This window comes from Neolamprologus brichardi, chromosome 9, assembly GCF_056152115.1.
Source record: "Neolamprologus brichardi isolate AB-2024 chromosome 9, ASM5615211v1, whole genome shotgun sequence".
Lineage (NCBI taxonomy): Eukaryota > Metazoa > Chordata > Actinopteri > Cichliformes > Cichlidae > Neolamprologus > Neolamprologus brichardi.
In genome coordinates this window covers 38,374,469-38,394,143 of record NC_142112.1, presented here as the reverse complement: position 1 = coordinate 38,394,143, position 19,675 = coordinate 38,374,469, and the positions used below count along the sequence as shown (strand labels likewise).

The following is a 19,675-nucleotide window of genomic DNA, read 5'->3' as shown; positions in this document are numbered from 1 at the left end:
ATAAAATAGCATCACTCTTATCAGAATATGTTTATGCAAGACATTACAGGTCTGCATACCAATCGTCATCAGATATTTGTAGGAGACATTAACGGTGTGATCGTCTCTTTACATCCTCCAGTGCTGAGTTTATACTGGGCCCCACAGCTGGACGGTCTCCAGGCACACGCACAGTAATGACAGCATATTAAGCGATCATATCAACTGACTGTGTGTGTGTGTGTGTGTGTGTGTGTGTGTGTGTGTGTGTGTGTGTGTGTGTGTGTGTGTGTGTGTGTGTGTGTGTGTGAGAGAGAGAGAGAGAGAGACAGATTCAGAGGGCTCGTGCTGTCGGTCGTATTTCTGAGCCAGGATCATCTTGAGCTGTCTGGTGAGCCGTAAACATGGCCAGTAAATACTGCACAGCCTTCATCAAGGTGGCACACAAGTACACACAGAAACACACAAAAACACAGGCATTACAGGGACACACACACACAGAAATATTGTGACTATAATCTCTCTGCTGACCAAATCTCTGAGTTTGTTCCTGGAGGAGTGTCGACCTTTGACCTTTGACTTATAGCCTGTCAGGAGCTTTTAATATGTTTGCTTGTTGTGGTTTCTTAACACCTGTAGGCAAGCCTGAGTGTCGTCTGGATTTAAAGATTAAGAAGTGGTGAAATATACATATTGTATATATACATGTGACAAATTAAAGGAAAATCTGAATAAATTAATGAATTAAAAAACACGATGAATGCAGGTGTTTCCACACAGGTGCTCTAACTGTTGTAATTGAGCAGTTACCATCCATTCATGCTCGGTGGAGTGTGTAAAAATGCTGAGCACACCCAGCTGATCCTGATTTTGTTACAAGCTGTCATGAGGAAAAGGTCTAAGTGACTCTGAAATGAGGGAATTTATGTGACGAGCGTCACTGTCAGCTTCTGGCTCAGCTGCTTTCAGCAGGAAGATAGATGGAGCTTCAAACTGAATTCTTCCAGTAGCCACCAGGGGGCGATGCCTGCAGTTGGAGAAAGACTATAAAGTCTACACAAAAGCCTTTCCCTGACTTGAACTCTGTAAACTGCTCAGTTTGTCACCTCAGTCGCTCATTTTGGGTCATAATGAAGGAAAAAATAAACCCCTTTTTATAAATTTTATTATTTTAAGGTTCAGGAAAGAGGATTATCTGGGATCAGCCAGGGAGCACTTGATTTCTCAGTCAGACCCGCCCATCTCTCGTATTGATGGGAAATATGAGTAATACAAAACTCCAGCGTTCACAACAGGACTTAAGAAACTATAGCGGGTGACATCAGTGCGGCTGCATCAGGTCAAATTCAGGTTTCACATTCAGATTTTCACGGCTAACGGTGTGAGCCGCGTGGAGGGAATAAATGATCCAAGCACAGGCACTTGCAAAGATGCCAAGGTGGTTTATTGCATAGTAAACATGAGGTGAAAAGGAACTAAAGGTAACCTAAACTGGGACAAACTAAACTACAGAACAGCAAACATGAACACGAACACGAACACGAGGGTGAGCAAAGGCGCACGAAGGTGGACAGCAGGGTGAACACACAGTGGATACACAGACAGACCAGTGACCAGCAGAGTAGACACGACTTAAATACACACAGAAGAACACAAGGAGATTACACACAGGTGGAAGTAATTGACAAGACGAGACAAGGGAAGCAAAACTGAATACACTCACATAAGACACAGACCTTCACAATAAAACAGGAAACAATTCACAAGGACGCAGACTTGACACCAAACTAAGTCTACACTAAACACGAGGGCACAAGACACAAAACCTAAGAACAAAACCCTAAACCAGAATAAATCAAAACATAGGATATAATATTGGGGATAGGTTAATTGGATAATCCAAATTGTCACTAGGTGTGAATGTGTGAATGAATGTGAGCGCGAATGGTTGTCTGTCCCTGTGTGTTGGCCCTGCGACAGACTGGCGACCTGTCCAGGTGTACCCTGCCTCTCGCCCTATGACAGCTGGGATAGGCTCCAGCGCCCCCCGCAACACTGAAAAAGGATAAGCGGAAGTGAATGGATGGATATAATATTCAAAACAAGATAACAAAAGAATCAGAAGTCATAATACAGAAGAATACTAAAACATAAGGAGCTGAATGAAATGACCTAGAGCCGTAACACAGATCCATTGCTGAGCAAAATTATGTGACAAACAAGAAAACCTCCATAAAAACTGGAGCAGGTTTAAAAAGACTTTAAGGCAACCAATAAAATAAATGCATTAGTCTTTCATAGGCTGTGTCCCAATTCAGGGTCTGCAGCCTTAAAGTACGCAGCCTTAACGGTCCTCAAGGGCCGCGTACTCAAAGACCGCTAAAGCCGGAAGTGAGAGGCTTGTGAAACGGGACGGTCTAGCCTCCGTTGCGCTGCCCAGGTTGCCTAGCAACCATGATACTAACAGCTGGAAACGTTTCATACAGCTTTGTTTGACAGAAATGAAGGAGAAAATCTTTTGTTCATTTGTTTGTTTGTTTCTACATGAGCTTTGATCATTCTCTGATTAAGCTCAGCTATTGAACGGCGTATATTTTAAAGTAAAGGCTTTAAAACCAAGTTAGTACAAACGTCACTAATGTCACATAACTTTGCCAACATGTGGCCAACAGGAATGTTTTAATGTTCCTCATTATTAAACATTTGCACATAAATAAGTGACATCATATTCAGTACTCACTTAAAGTTTAGTCTTCGGGCGCCCCTCATCCGCCGTTTTTTTTCAGCAAAATTATCCACACCCACCGCCGCGCTATGCATTCTGGGATATGTTGGGCCACGAAGTCTACACCGCCACGTCCTTAAAATTCAAGGAAATGAAGGACGCATTTGAGGGCTGCATTTCGAGCAGCCTTTGAATTGGGACAGCCTTCGTCGCGTCGCTGTGACGTAATCGGCCTTAAAATGCGGCCTTTAAGGCTGAAGACCCTGAATTGGGACACAGCCATAGCATCTGTATTCCAGGACAATTTAAGCTAGGAGTTTTCACTGTCACCATCCTGGTGTTTAACTGGAAATGCCGACTGTAAAACAAAGGAACAATGAATGCTCATTGGCTGATGGAATATTGTTTCCTTTTTGACAAAATAATAATGTTGTGTTTACAAATACCGAGCTCGTAAAATCAAAAGAAAACGGTTTCCTTGAGGTTACAGGAAGTGAGAAGTAGGCTAATTTTCTGAGGAGTCGCCCCCTGCTGGCAATTAACAAGAATGCAGAATTAAGTCACTTCAGTTTTAGGATCTGTAAGCTCCAACTTGGCGATGCTGTACTGTGGTATTGACTAACTTTTGCGGCCACACTCAAGAGGCCATTCGAGGAACAGAGTCAGCACGAGGCTGTCGTTATGAAAGCAAATGCACATTTCGAGTTCAGTGGTTTCCAAACTGCAGACGCGCTGGTTTACAAAAACCTGGGGAAAAAGGCAATGAGTCATCGCTCTGCATACACTCGGCAAATGTGCGACTTCATGTGCGGCGAAGAGAACGATTCAGGCCTGAAGGCTTGACTTCTGCGGTGAGGGGTCAAGGGTGACGGCGTTGTTCTGTAGGTGGGGCTGGTTTGGTGGTGTGGTTTAGTGGTAAGAGTCACTTCAGATCAATTGTTGACCCCGCCCCCTCCCCAATGTAAGGGTCACTTTCATTGTTTCTATAGACGCTACAGAAACCAGCTGGCTCTCCACAGAGAGAAATGATTGGTTCATTAATCATAGTTATTGACAGGAAGTTTATGGCAGCAATTATGATAACATTTTTTAAGCACACAAATCACTCGATCCAGCCTCTGAATGGTGAAGATGTCTTAGTTTAACTAAGTTGTATTTTTTGTGTGTGGCTGCTATATGACTTTATTATGACTATATTTGCATAGCTAGATTATTAAAATAAAAGACACATGATTCATTTGCATAAAAATGGAACTAAACCACATTAAATGACTTTACAGTGAACAACAGCAGGTGATATGATCAGGAAAATGTATCCTTAGTGTTAGTTACAAAGAAATCCCAACGTTGATTGTGTGTAGTTTATGTTGGCCTGTTAGTTATACAGATCTGAGTTTAAACCCTTTAAAACCGGTCAGAGCAGCACGCTCCATTTTGCGTAACTATTTTTAAATCCCGGTAGCTCTGCAACCACGTAAGCTAGCGCAATAATTTTTTTTGCATATGAAACCGGAGGAGTTGTACTTACATCTTATGCCATCAGCTTGTCCTCGGTCACAGTTTCCTTCCACATATAGCTTTGCAAAAACTGCATAAAAAGCACTTGCAGCAACAAAAACATAATATTCCAGAAACACGCTTTGCTGATCCGATCAGCTGTTCGTAACACTTCCCACATTGAAATAGACGTCAGCGCGAACTATCGCATGTCCGCCATGACCTGCCCGAAACAGGAAGTGACGTCATTTTCGCGAAAAATTTAGTTTTTTTACTTGTAGGCCTTTGAAGCCTATACTGGTGTTTTTATAAGTTATGTTTGACTTTATGCTTTTCTGAATAGTTTCTGTGATGCTTAGGACTCATATTGCACTGCTGGAAATAGTTTATTTTGATACACATGCTGTTTTCTTTGCAAATTTGCATTATAGGATTGTTTTTCGTTTTTCCTGCAGTGTATAAAAATTGGTGTATTTCAAAAATAAAACTATGAAGACACTCAAAATAAATTCCCTGTGGTGGGAAACTATTTTGTGCAACTTTTTTGTATTTAAAGTTTTGAGGGATAAGCCTCTTAAATTTCTCCAAGTAGAAATATATGTAAAAAAAAAAACAAAAGCAATTTTCAAATTTTTTTTTTAGTTTATTGCACTTTTTTGCAATTTATGTCGTTACTATGGACTTAATGCAGACATATTATTAAAATTTAGGCTGTAATGGTTGTATTGATGTATAGCAACTTGAAATGCTCCCAAAAATGGCTCCACAACATGTAAAAATATAAAGTAAGCTCTGGTGGCCTTGGTTCTATGGTAGGTCTTAAAGGGTTAAACCCAGAGTGGAAAACATGCTCCACCTATAAGTGTGTAATCCAAACTACTGGAAAGATTTTCAAAGTGTGAAAGCTGCTTTGAAGAATTGAATATCTTCAAATTTTCAATCAAATTAATTATTAATGCTGGTTGCTGGTAGCAACAATAAAGCTACATGTGAAGGTTTTGCAGCTCCACTGAGGACTGTAAAAACATGTAATATGAAATTAACATCTCCTTAAAATTAAGATACCGTCATTAGATGTGAACCTTTACTCCTAAACGATGCATGAAAGTCAGCTTTTTCCCTACTGGTTTTACTGGTTGGTACCACGTATGATCAAACATGTTGGTCAGGGTTAAACTGCAACAATGAGTCATATCCTGTCTGGTTTCCATTTGATGCCATGAACGAGAGGAACTGAGTGACACACCGAGGACGTGGCACAGTCTGAAGGAAGCTCCCATCTTTAAGCATTCTCTGCTCTAAATGTCATCATAATTTACAAATGAAACATTTGTTTTTTATTTAATAAACCTTTCAACTACAGATTCAGACCATAAACTCATCAGGAGAGCATTCACTGAGGTCAGAGATCAAGTTGAGCAGCAGGCTCGTTTTCTCATAGACTTCCATACCAAAAGACTCGCCGCCTGCTGGACATCAGGGGGGTAGCAGTTCTAAGGCCCTTTCAGCTACATAATGATTTATCGAGTTAATTTCAGACTGCAGATGATAACTGCTTCCATTGTGGATAGATAGATGTTTAGTTGAGTGCAGGGGCTGATATTAAATGTGAATCCAGATGTACTTTGGACGCTTTACTGACTTTCGACGTTAGAGGCTATAGCTGAGGGTTTTTGGCCCGTCGCCCGTGCACCAGCTCCACGCTGGCGTCCGCCTCAGGCCCCAGACGCCAGACCAACATGACAGCTATTACTTCACACCCAAAACTCAACCCACCCCCCTTATCCTCACCTCACACCCGTCTATTTTTACCGTGGGAGGCGGCTGCTGGTGTTGAGAGACGTTGAGCTGGCGGACACGCTGCTGTTGTCAGGGGAATAAGTGGGTTCAAGAGGTCATCGATGGAGGTGCGGCGCTGCTGATGTCCACGGTGTGTGTGCGTGCTGTTCTGAGAGATGAAATAAAAATTAGTGTGTGTTGTGTGGAGGAGGTGCGCGATGTGAGGGTACAAGCTGCGGTGCTGAAGTGGAGTTTTAGTACGTGTTTGTGCTTTAGAAGTGTTTGTGTGTGATCAAGTGTGTTCTGGATTGGTGCCCGACCACAGTGGCGCCACTATGACAAGCCGCTGTTTGAGGTGGAAGCACACACACACAAATACACTCATGAACCGCTGTGATATTAGAATACAGCGATTGTGTTTTTCTGAAGGCAAACCGTGTTATTTCCCATGGGGCCTTGCTCCTGAGGACAGTCATTTGATTTTTGCATCCCATGAGGCATTGCTGTGGGACTCAGAGCGGCTCTGCAGCCACCAGCTGCAGTGCCGTTGTGTTTTAATTGTGTTCACGTTGAACCAAAGTGAGTCAATAAGCTTTGTGTTTGTTGTGTGTTGTTGCTTTGTGTGAGCTTTAAAGTCATGTCTGTTAAACCTCTGAAGTCCAAGTCATCATAGTTGGTAACCCAACCCTCACCCTATATTTTGGAGAATTGCGTTTTGGAAAGAAAAAGTGATTCATATCAATCAGAATAATTATTTTCTTTATTTCATGATTATCAAAACATTGGGAGAACAAATCAATAAAAACAATATTCTGATTTGTTCTTATATATTATGACCAAAGTTAGGACCTTTATTTTTTTTTATACTAGCTTTTGAGGCAACCTAAACATCAATTTTTTAATGATTTGTATGTATTTTTACAGCGCTAAATCCCAACAACAGTCCCCTCAAGGTGCTTTATATTTTAAGGTAGACCGTACAATAATACATACAGAGAAAAACCCAACCATCATATGACCCCCTATGAGCAGCACTTTGGCGACAGTGGGAAGGAAAAACTCCCTTTTAACAGGAAGAAACCTCCAGCAGAACCAGGCTCAAGGAGGGGCGGCCATCTGCTGTGATTGGTTGGGGTGACAGAATGAAGACAGAATAAAAGACTCTTCTGAGTTTATCCTTTTGGTTTTATGGAATTTCCTCTTCCTAGCCCCTCTTTCAAAATAAAAGCCTTTAGGACAGGCAGTGGCATATGTTTAACTGGAAAAAATGAGGGAAGAATGGCGGAGATGGACAATGTGGAAAGAAGGAGAGAAAAAATAAAACCGGGGTAGATTATAGACAGGAAGACAGATCCCGTGGTGGGTGTGGGAGGTATAATGATATTACCGGTATGGTGGCCTGGGAAGTCCATAACAGCAGGTCTATCATTACCCCATAATTAGCTTCTGGCTCTGTGGCGGCGGCGGTGAGGGGACATTTGCGTTGTTTGTCAATTGGTAACAGTATTATCTCGCCGCCTGCCACAACGCTCCAGCAACATCATTACAGCCGGCACTCAATCAACAATTACCCCGCCGCTCAAACAAGTTTCAGCTGGAGTTTGGGCCGCTTTCACACAGGGAGTATGTTCCTTCTGCCAAATTACAATAATTATGATTCATTTATAGCTGTGATTGACAGCTGAGCGAGGTCTCATGAAGTCTCTCCCACCTCACCGTGCGCGGCGTGTTGAACGTGGCAGGTGAAGCTGATATTTAACATGTACTGTTGCCTTCTGACAGTTTGGAAAGTTACTGTTCCCCATTATATGATGATTAGACAAGAGTGGGCCTTTTCTCCCATCGCCGCTGTTAATGGCATATTAATTTGCTGTATTGAATGTGGCAGGCATTGGAGGGGAGCGCTGAAACACACATGCTAACTCGACACAGCCTTTCAGTTCACTTCATCTTTATTTAAGCCCTAATGGGAAATCAGTGAAAGGCATTTAAAAAAAACAGCACATGTAAAATCACTTCGGCATGTTGTGGCAAAAAGAGACATTTTTACACTTACATTTCAGGCGTTTAGCTGACACACTCCAGAGAGACGCACAATGAGGGAACGAGTCATAAAAGCCTCGGTTCCTCGATCACCAGCGTCACACTGAAGACATTTCCATTTTACATTTGAGCTGCTGCTTTTATCCACACTGACTAAGAGCTGAAAATCACAGAAAAGTATACTAAATTGACTCTCTCGCAGTTCTCTTTTGTTCTCTGTGCTAAATTTCGACCTCTGTCCAGCCAACAAACTATACAAGACTATTTGCAAATTTAAGGTTGTTGCAGGTAGAATATCTGACTGTTTATCCCATCCAGGCTGTTTATCAAGAGCTTTGTAACACAAACTCAAGAACTATCATTTAGAATAGAATAGAATAGAATTCAACTTTATTGTCATTGCACATGCACAGGTACAGGGCAACGAAATGCAGTTTGCATCCATCCAGAAGTGCTTTAGCCATGATATAGATATATTACAATATATATTAGCAATAATATAGATATGTAAGTATATTACAGAAATGGGTCTATTATGGTTTGTTATAATGTACACGGTATGAAGTATGTTATGAATATTCTATAACTATAAGTATGTACAGGCTATGAACAGGATATAAATATGAAACTATACAGAAATCTGAGATAGGTCTCTCAATCACACCACCACACAGTACTGACCCACACATATAGTTCTTACACACACACTGGACATTCTGGACTTTGTTTACACTTCATCACTTAAATCACTTTAAGCATATGTGCACTGCACAAGACACTAAATAATGTGGATTGCACAACACTGGACATTATATTCTTCATTTCCATTTAATACTTGTACAGCTGCTGTCATTGTGTGTGTATATATATATATATATATATATATATATATATATATATATTTCTATACTGTGTATTTTGTTGTACAGTTATTTTATTTTATTTTCAACTTTAATTTATATATTTTATTTTATTTTATTCTTTCCCAGTTAAATTTACCCTTCATTCTAATTTGTGTTGTACAGTTATATCATTTCATTTTTAACTTTAATTTTTATATTTTATTTTATTTTATTCCTTCCTAGTTAAATTTACCCTTTTTAATTTTCATATTTATTTCCTATCTTATTCATAGCCTTTTCTGTTTTTCTTTAGGTCACGAGCAGTTGTCTAAGCATTTCACTGCATATCGTACTGTGTATGTGACAAATAAAATTTTAATTTGATTTGAATCTGAGATATACAGTTATACAGAAATGTGAACTATGCAAGTTATAAACAGTTGTAGAATAAAAAATGATCGTATGTACAGAATGATTATTTACACAGAGCTATACAGTAGTGCAGTTAAGATAAGTGAGATATGTGGATAATTTCTACAGAGGCTGTAAAGTGCTGGTGGTTGTGAGTGGTGGTTCAGTCCATGTTATTATTGTGTGTTTTAGGGTACAGTTGTCCATGTGTGTGTCTGTAGGTGGTTGTGAGTGTGTGTATGTTCAGTCCATGTGTTAACGTGGGTCAGATGTCAGGAGGCAGAGTTCAGGAGTCTGGACTCCTGTAGCGCCTCCCAGAGGGCAGGAGGGTGAAGAGTCCATGTGATGGGTGACTGGGGTCTGGTTGCTTTTGTGAACAATTTCACCTGATGACAAGCAACCTTCAGCAACCAGCTGCCAAACAGTTGGGGACTGGTCACTAGCCTAGTTGACTGGGGCTTTATTAAAGTCACGTATCAAGGTGCAATTTGGGGTTGAAACACCTGGGAGGAGCTGATGGTTGATGTGTTCACCTGTATTAAAATATCTGATTCTTTATTACGAGTATCTAAATGACTTATTTAACATAAAGTTTAAAACACAGACAAAACTATTCAGGTTGTACAATCTGCTCTTTTAGATTTAACATGATACACTTGATAATTCTGCTTCTCTCCTCAGCTTTGTTGGCTGTGCCGCTCACTCTCCTGGTTGCCAGTCTCTGCCAAACAAACCACATCCATGTTGTCTAGATAGTTGTGTTTGGTATGTTTTCTCTCCAAAAGATACTCCCGAGTGCATCTTTTGATCAGCTACCACTCCTGCTGAAGGACACACACAGGAAACGAACTAAATCATCTGTGACAAGTAACCAGACATTTTTCCCAGTCAAAGCAGTTGAGTTTAATACAGTATCATGCTGGTGTATACAGCAGTATACCAGGAGCAACTATAGCAAATTATGGGATTATGGGACCATTTCCACTTTTACAGGTGTAGCTCGAAGCTAATGTTGTATTGAAAACTTGGAGAACTTCTACTTCTTGTTGGGAATCCCTCTATAGTAGCGGGAGTCCCTCCCACATTGGATGCCACCTGTCCTGAATTCTCCACAGTGTGGGCTTTGTATTGAACTCTGATTCAAATGTAAAGTGTTTATTGTCTGATGGGAAATCTTCTCAGTCCTTAACCTGCTCACGTTATTCAGCTTGTTCATCATGTGCACCATCCTGACAAACTGCTGCTTCATGGCCATGTCCGAGCCGGAGTACTGGGCCAAATACCTGGAGTAAGTACACCTGGGAACTTTTCTTTCTTCTTCATAGAAATTTACATTTAAGCGATGATATTACTGGATATGCATTTCTTTCAAGTCATAGTAGCTATTGCAAAGTAATTCGAGGTAACAAAGGGAAATGGTTTGCAAATTTTAGTGTGTTTTTGTGTCAGTCGCAGACCCTTAAACTAATATGCTGTTAATGTTCAAAGTGCACTTACGATGCTGCTGAATGTGCTGAATTTGCAGCACATTCAGGGATCATTGGAAAAATGCATATTTTTGGTGAACAGACCCTTTAACATACAGTAGTTCATCGCTGGCTTCCAGCTGTGGAGGCTGCAGCTGCTGCAGCTGCTCGGTCAGGCCTAACGTGACAGACTCTCAGCGCTCCTGCCTGTCTTTGTACGCTTGAATTGTCACGAGTCGGGTCAAACTTGTTTCTGGGGACAAAATAAATAAGTGAAGGATGTGTGGTGGAGAGTTTTATGAATATTTATCCTGGCTCTCTCTTCCACCCGTCCGGCTTTCTTTCTTTTCTTCATTTTGTCTTTGTCCTTCACTTCTTCCACATCCGTAACTTTCTCTTTCTTTCTGCCCCTGCTCTTCGTCTGGACAAGCATTTGTCGTATTTTCTTCCTTTACCTTGTTACCGTCCAGTTCTGTGTCCTCATCCTTCCTCTTTTTTCTCTTTTTATGATCCTTTCTTTTATTTTTGCTGTTTCTTTTCTATCCTTTTCATTTTGTTTCATCGCAACACGACTCCCTTCCCCTCCAATACTGATAAACGTTATCATCCCTCTTTCAGGTACACCTTCACAGGTATCTACACGTTTGAGTCTCTCATTAAGATCCTGGCCAGAGGTTTCTGTGTGGGCCCGTTCACCTTCCTGAGGGACCCCTGGAACTGGCTCGACTTCAGCGTCATTGTCATGGCGTGAGTCAAACACACACACTCACACACACATAGTATTATATAAAAGCTCAAAAGATTTAAAGTGAGGGTTGTTATAAATGAATGCCATGAACAGCTGTAATTAATCAGTAAACGTCCTGCATACTGCAGTACAGAGAGAGGATCTCACTGCTGTGACCACCTCTTGCCTTTTAAAGAGCACCAGTTCTCCTGAGTAAACTTTCACACAGTATTTTGTCTGAACTTATTCTTTATGACGCTGCCTGGATGTTTGGGCTCTTTGTGCTACTCTAGAATAAATTTGGGACCAATCAAATGCCTTCCTGATAGATTTGCATGTGGTTACGTGTACATACTTACGTGTACGTGCAGATGGAGGTCAGCGTCTTCATGAATAGCTCTTCGATTGTGATTGTGAACCTGCACAAAAAACTGCAAATCGTGTTTACATTTACTGAAACCACTGAAACTCATAGGTAGTCTACTGAATGGACCAAAAAGTCACAGGGTTTTATCTGTGGAACGTGAAAAGCAAATTAAATTAATTAAATTAAATTAAATTATATGAGAATGAAAACAAAAAAATTTGCAACCAGAGTTTGTCTGTTGAAATTAAGGTTGAAATTTGGTATCAGTGACACCACACAAACTACACAAAGCTCCTTTGAAGTCAGCATAGCCATAGTCGGCAACTTCTGGGACTTAAAGTGTAGCCAACGTTCAAGTATGAAAAGCCGCAGTTCCTCCAGTGGCCACTTGAGGCTCCAAAACTGAATCATGTTAAAATGTTCAGATTTACATAATAAACACATTTACAGCCAAAAATCAGTTTTTCTATGGCGATGATATTTTTAAAGTCAAATTATTTCAACTTAGTTAAGGCTTAAAGTTTGAATTATTAGGGGCGTGGCCTTTTTGACTGACAGGTAAATGGTGACACAGGCGGCTGCTAGGCTTCTGGACCTGTGGAAGCCCTAACCCTGTGCTTCAGCCAAAAACCAGTGGGCCTTACTATGGCTATGTCTCCATCCTCTGATCACTAATGTGCAGCTTCTGGTTGCAAATGATATTATCAGTATAAAATGGAAAGTCCCATTTCCAAGGTGCTGTGGTAACTGTTTCATGTGGTGATCAGAAAAACAAACAATAGGTTGTGAAAGTCGAATGCAGTCTGTGACGATCGGCTGATGTGACAGTGGCAGCAGGACCGCGTGATGAAATAGCAGAACACCAGTCATCCACCTGCCGTTCAAAGCGCGGCACCGCCGGAGTCTAAACCTCAGTTCTTACATGAAAGTTTGAGCAGCAGCAGCATCACAGATGAAGATCAGCTTGTGTTTTTAGAAAAACGCTCCGATTGCACACGAACATTTTAGCAAGTTCATTTTCACAAATCAAGATAAAAAAGATGACAGAGTAAGAAGGAAACTGCTTGGATATAAAAGAAGCAGATGGAGGCGGTGGGCTGGTAAAACATGGCCTTGCTGGATACACAATTTAAAACTCAAAGAATAAAAGATTACCAGGAAATTGTAGTGATTTTGCTATTTCATGCTTTTAATGGAATAGAAAAATAAATAAATCTGCAGAAATGACCAGAGTTCATCAGACAGCATGAAGAGAGGCTCGGAGCTGCAGAGCGGCGTGGATGACGTGACTCTGTTGTTGTTCTGAGCGGATTAACGCTGCGGTATTAAAGAATAAAGACGCGTCTCACACGAACTTAGATATATGTTCAGTCTCCAAAGCTGAGCAGGAGACACATTTGCAAAGTAAGGAGAAAGTCTGACTTTGTGCTGCCAGTTCAAACTCGACGCCGTTAATGAGCATAAGCCTGACCGGCGACGACGATCGCCGCTTCTTGAGCTTCTTCTTCACTGGGAACAAATGACACAGTGCATTACACTTATTTACTGATTCTCATGCTCGCCTCTTCTACGTTCCTCAGCAAAATATACTTTTCTGTCACTACTAAATCAGCTTCTACAGCCAGAATATTTACACGACTAATAAACTGAAACTTCTTATGATGATGCTCACACACACAGCCTGTATCGTTTTACTGAAAGTAGCCTTGGAGACGTGGTTTCCTCTCTCTCAGAGTAAAAACTGCACCTCCTTCTGCACCAGACGTTATCGGCTTCTTCTCCAAGCTTCACAAGGCTCAGCTTTGAGGTTCGGGTGTAATTGTACAGACGAGCAGACAAACATACACGGAGGAATAGCATGACAGCCTGAAAGGGGACAGTTTCCCTAAAAAGGCTTACTATTGAAAACTTAATTATACTTTATAACTATATAGTTGTGTAACATTTTAAAAGCTGGACGGGGCTAAAGCATCTACTCCACCATTCCCTGCGAACTCCTGCAGAGGTGGGGCGACTGGAAAAGTGGTGGAGCCATTTTTAAGGGCGTGAAGAAGCTCAGCCTGTACACAATCTGCTTTTTCATCTGATTTTAAACGATGAGTGCTCCTAATACTTTAAAGATTCACTGTGAGCCTCTTTTTTCAGCCCTGTAGGTGGACTCAGTGACAGATCCACTGGAGTCAAAGAATCTGTGATTTCTGCTTATCAGCAGCTCATTAGAGACAAAAAGATTCATCTTCCTCGATTTTCTTTTGCTTTTTGATGCTTTTCTAAACAACCTTGAGATTTCTTTTCACACTGAGGTCATCTTCAGCTGACCAATCCGACACGCACTCTGATGAAATGTTTTGTGAAGCCATTATCTCTGACTCCGGACTTCATCTGTTTTCTTTCGCTAAAGGACAGAGTCGTGGGTGCTGGAGGAATATTGGCTGCACTTTTTGTGGAAACAAATGAGCGTTCACCACTCGGGCATTTAATTAGAGAGATTTGGAGAATGAGAGGTGGAACAAGCAAATTAATTTTGCTCTCTTTATAGTCGTCGCGCTTGTGTTCTGCAGGTCTTTTTCATTTATTTCATGGATTGCGTTGCACTCGCATACAAACCACAAAGCAGAATTTCTTAAGACTTCCTGCACTTGCTAGTAAAGGATTTTGTTTTTAATGACTATGTTTAAAATCTGGATTTTTTTCTTATGATGGTGAATATTTTAACACGACCACAATATGAGTAAATGATGGCTTGTTTTGTTGTGCAGCTTGAGAACATCCTTCTCTTTCTAAAACACATTTTTCACGTATACTAAAAAAATTTCAAACAACATCACAATAACTAACTCATAAATACCGTCACCAATATTGACTGCATACTTGTTTTAAATTGTGGAAATAAAAATTAAAATCTTTCAAATAAACATCAACAGCAAGAAACAATAAAAGGCACAAAAGAAACGTCGCCAACAAAAGAGACAGCAGATCTAAAGCAAGATGAGTGAATCTTTTATTGGCTGGATGCTACTTAAAGCCATTTTACGGTGTTTTCATAGAACAAAAAACCAGTGAAGTGGTTTCCTCAGTGACACTCTTGCATTTCCCAAATTACAGGTTTAAAAAGCACGAGGCTTCTCAAACCCCTCAGCGCATAATCGACTGTCAAACCATCAATTCAAGTCAAGAAAAAGACTCCAAAGCTCTGCGCCTCTTATTCCTCTTAACAATGTTGGTGACGCCCCCTCTACGAGCGACATCCCGCCGCTTTGTTTCACAAAGAAAAAGAGCATGACCCATCCACATCGGTAATTGACTGACTGATGGAAAATCGCTGCAGTTTGGTTTGCTTTGTTACGAGGCGGTGATCAATCAGAGAGTCGATTAGCAGCAGGCCTGCGGCGAGGGTCGCCGGCGGGTAGATGAACAGTCAGGACGAAGCGATCGGATCGATAGATGACCCTGAGGCTCGGCTCGCGGGTTACAGCGTGGTGTAATGAAGCACCGTCACCCCCGCCGTGCACACTCTGTAAATTGAAACGTTTCATGAAGGTGCCCTCAGATGATGGGACACCAAGTCTGTCGAGTCACATAGTACAACCCTGATGAGCTCCCGTGAAATCCTCCAAAAACTCCCCATTAAATACAAAGATGATCCGAATTCCTGTCAGCGAGTCAGAGGGTTTAAGAAAACGCAGCTGTTGTCTGGGTTATGTTCACTGATTCGACCATGTAAGGGAAGTGAAGTCATTCCAGAGCAGGAACACGTGAACATTTAAGTGTATAATCATACATTTTGAAGACAGTCCAGAGTTAATGGAAGAGTTGATGCAATTTCAGTAACTCTCAGTGCATCAACTATAAAGTTAAGAGAAAAAAATTATAGTTGCAGCTGGAGCTGTCAACTCAACCAGACTAGCTTTGCATGATTCACAGTTCAAAATAATCCTTATTTATCTTACGCAGTGCCCAAGTGCAGCTCTTTAGCTCATCTCTGTCTGAAACAAGCCAGTTGACTCCAGCCCCTTTTTGTAGAAACAACTTCCCTCTGATTGGCTGCCTAAGGTGACCGTAATAGGGATACCCTCCAAGTGTTTGTGAAGCAAGTCTTCCCGGCTCTCAGGTGTCACCTGAAACATTCAGTCATGATTAGCATGACGAGCTAGCTGCAGAGTGGAAGCTATGAGGCAAGAAACAAAGAAAAGCTAAACAAGGCTGAGAGGTTACACAGAACAAATGAGAATGAGACAACACACACACACACACACACACACACTGTCATTGGTGCATGTCCTTGAACTGAGGGATGTCCTGCAGTCAGATGGATCTTTAGCAGGACAGGAACACATAAGTCACCTCTACATGACACACACACACTGAGAGTGAAGAACATGTTAAGTGCATATGTTAATACACACACACACAATGTCTCAATAAACACACACACAAGCACTCCGCCCCTGACACATCACCCTTATGCTCCAGAGCTTTATTAAAACCAGAGTCATGGTCAGTAAACACACACACACGCACACACACACTTTTTGATTGATGCTTTTGACCCCTCCCATCGAGTCAGGATTCCCATAGTAACCAGGATCATCCCCCCCCCCCCCCCCCCCCCCCACACACACACACACACACACCCCTGTGTTACTGATATTGCTGGAGTAATGACATGTTAATGGCTGCCATCACCACACCGGCAGCAGCAGCAGACTCCACAGTCATTTCCACAGCATTAAAGCTGCAACGTGTGATACGTCGTATTGATCCGTTTCTCACACTCAATCATCCATGATTTAATTAAAACACATTTGAAATTACTACTGTAAAGAAACGAAGCACTAATGGAGCTGAACAAGCACCATCACACGATCTCTTACTTTCATTCTTCAGTGGAAACTGATTTAAAGCAGGATTTTCCTCTTTTATAGCACAAAACAGATGGAGGAGCTCAGATTTAATGATGCAAATTCTAGAGGTATAAAATGATATTCACACTGGAAGAGGAACAAATTCTGCAGCAAAGACAAAAAGGTTGAAAACGTTGCCGGTTGATGAGCATTTAGAGAAAAGACAAAAAGATAAAGGCTTAAAATTACAGACCTGGACTACAGGCAGTACTTAAAATCATAACTATGATCAGTAAAAATGAACTTTGTGTAGTCCAAACTTGTGATACGAGAGCAAACAGGAGAAGAGTGACGTTTCTGATGCAGGAGTTCAGTGAAAAGTTCCTTTTTAAATAAACATCTGTTTGAAAATTAAAGCGAACTGAAGGTTTTTATGGTCCATATTATAACTGCTAAATAATCTGAGAATCTGAGGCCTCCAAATATTTAACAAAAATCTAAATGGTAACATTATATTATAAATACTGTTCACATATGCATTTTTAATGAAATATTTAATATATAAGATAAAATATTTTTGTTCATTTAGTTTAAAAATCATTTCTGAAAACTGCTAATAACCACTTAAAATCTCAACTTACACAATAAAAATCTTTATTTTTTACATTTTAGTCTGTATAGTGTTGCCATGACAACAAAAAATGCCAATATTTTATTTACCAGTATTTTTTACTTTTTTTTTTTTTTTTTAAAAGCTACTTCGTGTTTTGGTCTTCAGAAGCAAATATGAGAAATCGATCAGTGTTCTATTATTTCTACTTAATAGAAGAATAAATTGTAAAAAACTGGAAAGCATTTGTCATATTAGGTATTATTGTTTATGATTTGGTAAAACTGGAAATAATCCCTTTCAATAAAATGGGACGTGGTGTTACCCGTACATCATTTTTATCACTTGAAACAGAGCAAGAAGGAATTTAATCTAATTTCATATTCTCAAGATTACATCTTTAAAAGATACAGTAACAAAACAACAAACAACAATAACAACAACAACAAAACAACCAATGAGGTCCGAACTGGTTCTTTGAGCCCTCCATTGTGAAGTCTCTGCTGCCACTGCTTCCATCAGCTGGTTGTGACTTCTTGCATCTAAACGGCGTGTTCTGACAGCCACACCTCTCGACGCCTCCTTGGTAATTCAATCAGCCTAACAGTCAAATCCGGTGAAATATGAGCTGTAATGGAGGGCCGTTAGCGACTGAGTATCAAATGTCTTGATCTAACTGGGGGCCCAAAATGGCCGCTGTTGCCTGGCGCCTTTTGGCTCTCAGGGCTTCGTCTGACTCGATCTAAAGAGGGCGTTCACAGCTTGGGTGTGGCTTATGTCTCTTGTTAGAAACTTCTTTTTTTTAGGTTGTTGTTATAGATTTGATGTTTGTTTTATATCGAGTGCAAGAGCAGATTTTAGTAGTTTTTTCCCCCCTAGGAGATTCATACTGTGGATGCTGATGTAAAAGTTACCTTGTGCAGACTGCAGCTTGATTGGATTGATGAGTTTTAACAGGTATAAAAACCAAAGGAAACACTGTTGCTGAGATGCCTGAAACTCCTTGTTTGTCATCCAGGATTGTCTTCTGTCACCCGTCTATATCACCAACACTTTGTGAAAATCCCTCCATGGCTAGCAGTTTAGCAGGTGCTGATAATCAAATTAGGGCTGGGTATCGTCACTGATTTTTAGAATCGATACGATTCTGATTCACAAGGTCCTGATTCGATTCGATTCAATTCAATTTGAACCGGGGAAATTTTGCCTCAGACAGTCAGAAATATTATAATTCAGATCATGCATCAGTACATTTCCATATTTTTATATCTATAAAAAGAAAGCTGACACTTGTGAGACTTTAACTTTAACTTTATCCAAGGTGTGAGCATCACAGCAGAGGCCTTTGTGTCAAAGTAACTGAGGATAAAACACAGAAAAGCATGAAGGAAATTAAGGATTACATTTGTTCAGTATTGAACAGCAGAAATCTTTCTTTTCGGAAGTAAGTAAAAGGAAAAAAACAGCGTCCGACAGCGCTGTAAACAACAGTAGACTGGTGCATAACAAGCAAGCGAATAATGCAGAAAATAGATATTTAAACTTCTTGAAATACAGAGAGAGAGAGAGAGAGAGAGCTGTGCATGAAGTGTGATTTTATCCTGGTGGAAGCAAAACAGCAAAAGTCAGAGGGAAAGGATAAAATACGGTTTCAAAGGAAATGAATTCATTTTCAAAATATAAAATTCAATTTCAATTTAGTGATGATCATTTTCAAACCAATAAATTGAATTTAAAATTAGGCTAATTCATATTCAGTTTTTAAAAGCATTTATTCAAGTTACAATTCAGATTCAATCCGAGCAATTCAAATTCAAATCTAACTTATTCAGATTCAGTTTCTGATGGCACAGATTTCTGCCCATAGTCCAGACCTCAACCTGGCTTAAATGCTCAGACAGATCATCAAAGGTCAAAGTAATGAACACAAACCTCAATGAGCTGCATCAGTGTTGTGAAGAAGACTGGGTCAGAATTCCTCCACCATTTGATGAACTGATAAAGTCATACGGAAACAATTGCTTAACATTGTTGCTGCTAAAGATGGTTCTACAAGCTTCTGAATAGTTGTGTGGTGTACTTGGTTTTCCACCTGTCTACACAGAGTCCTGGAAAAATGTTTTTATATGGCTGTATCAATTTAAAGGAATTGTAGTCAGTGCTAACTGTAGCCAGTTGTATTGTAGTTTGTAGTTTGTAGTTTGCACTGACATGAGTTGCATAATTCTTTTGGGTGGTTTTTTTTTATGCAACTGCTAGAAAATGTTGATCAATGAATATCTGATCTTTTAAGCTATAACTCTGAGCTGCATTTTAGCTTAAAATGTAGGTAATTTGTTTTGTTTTTTAAGAGCAGGTAAACTCAATAGGTAATAATAACAGTTT

The 19,675-nt window shown here is 40.4% G+C and overlaps 1 protein-coding gene across 1 annotated transcript in view; it reads left to right on the top strand.

Annotated features, from left to right (window-relative positions):
• The window catches only part of LOC102799570 (sodium channel protein type 3 subunit alpha-like), a 281,657-nt gene that overhangs the window by 70,227 nt on the left and 191,755 nt on the right, over positions 1-19,675 (top strand). Inside the window, exons 5-6 of the mRNA XM_087846568.1 lie at positions 10,475-10,564; positions 11,361-11,489. Of these exons, the coding sequence (XP_087702694.1) occupies positions 10,475-10,564; positions 11,361-11,489 (219 nt within the window). The remainder of the gene's footprint in view (positions 1-10,474; positions 10,565-11,360; positions 11,490-19,675) is intronic.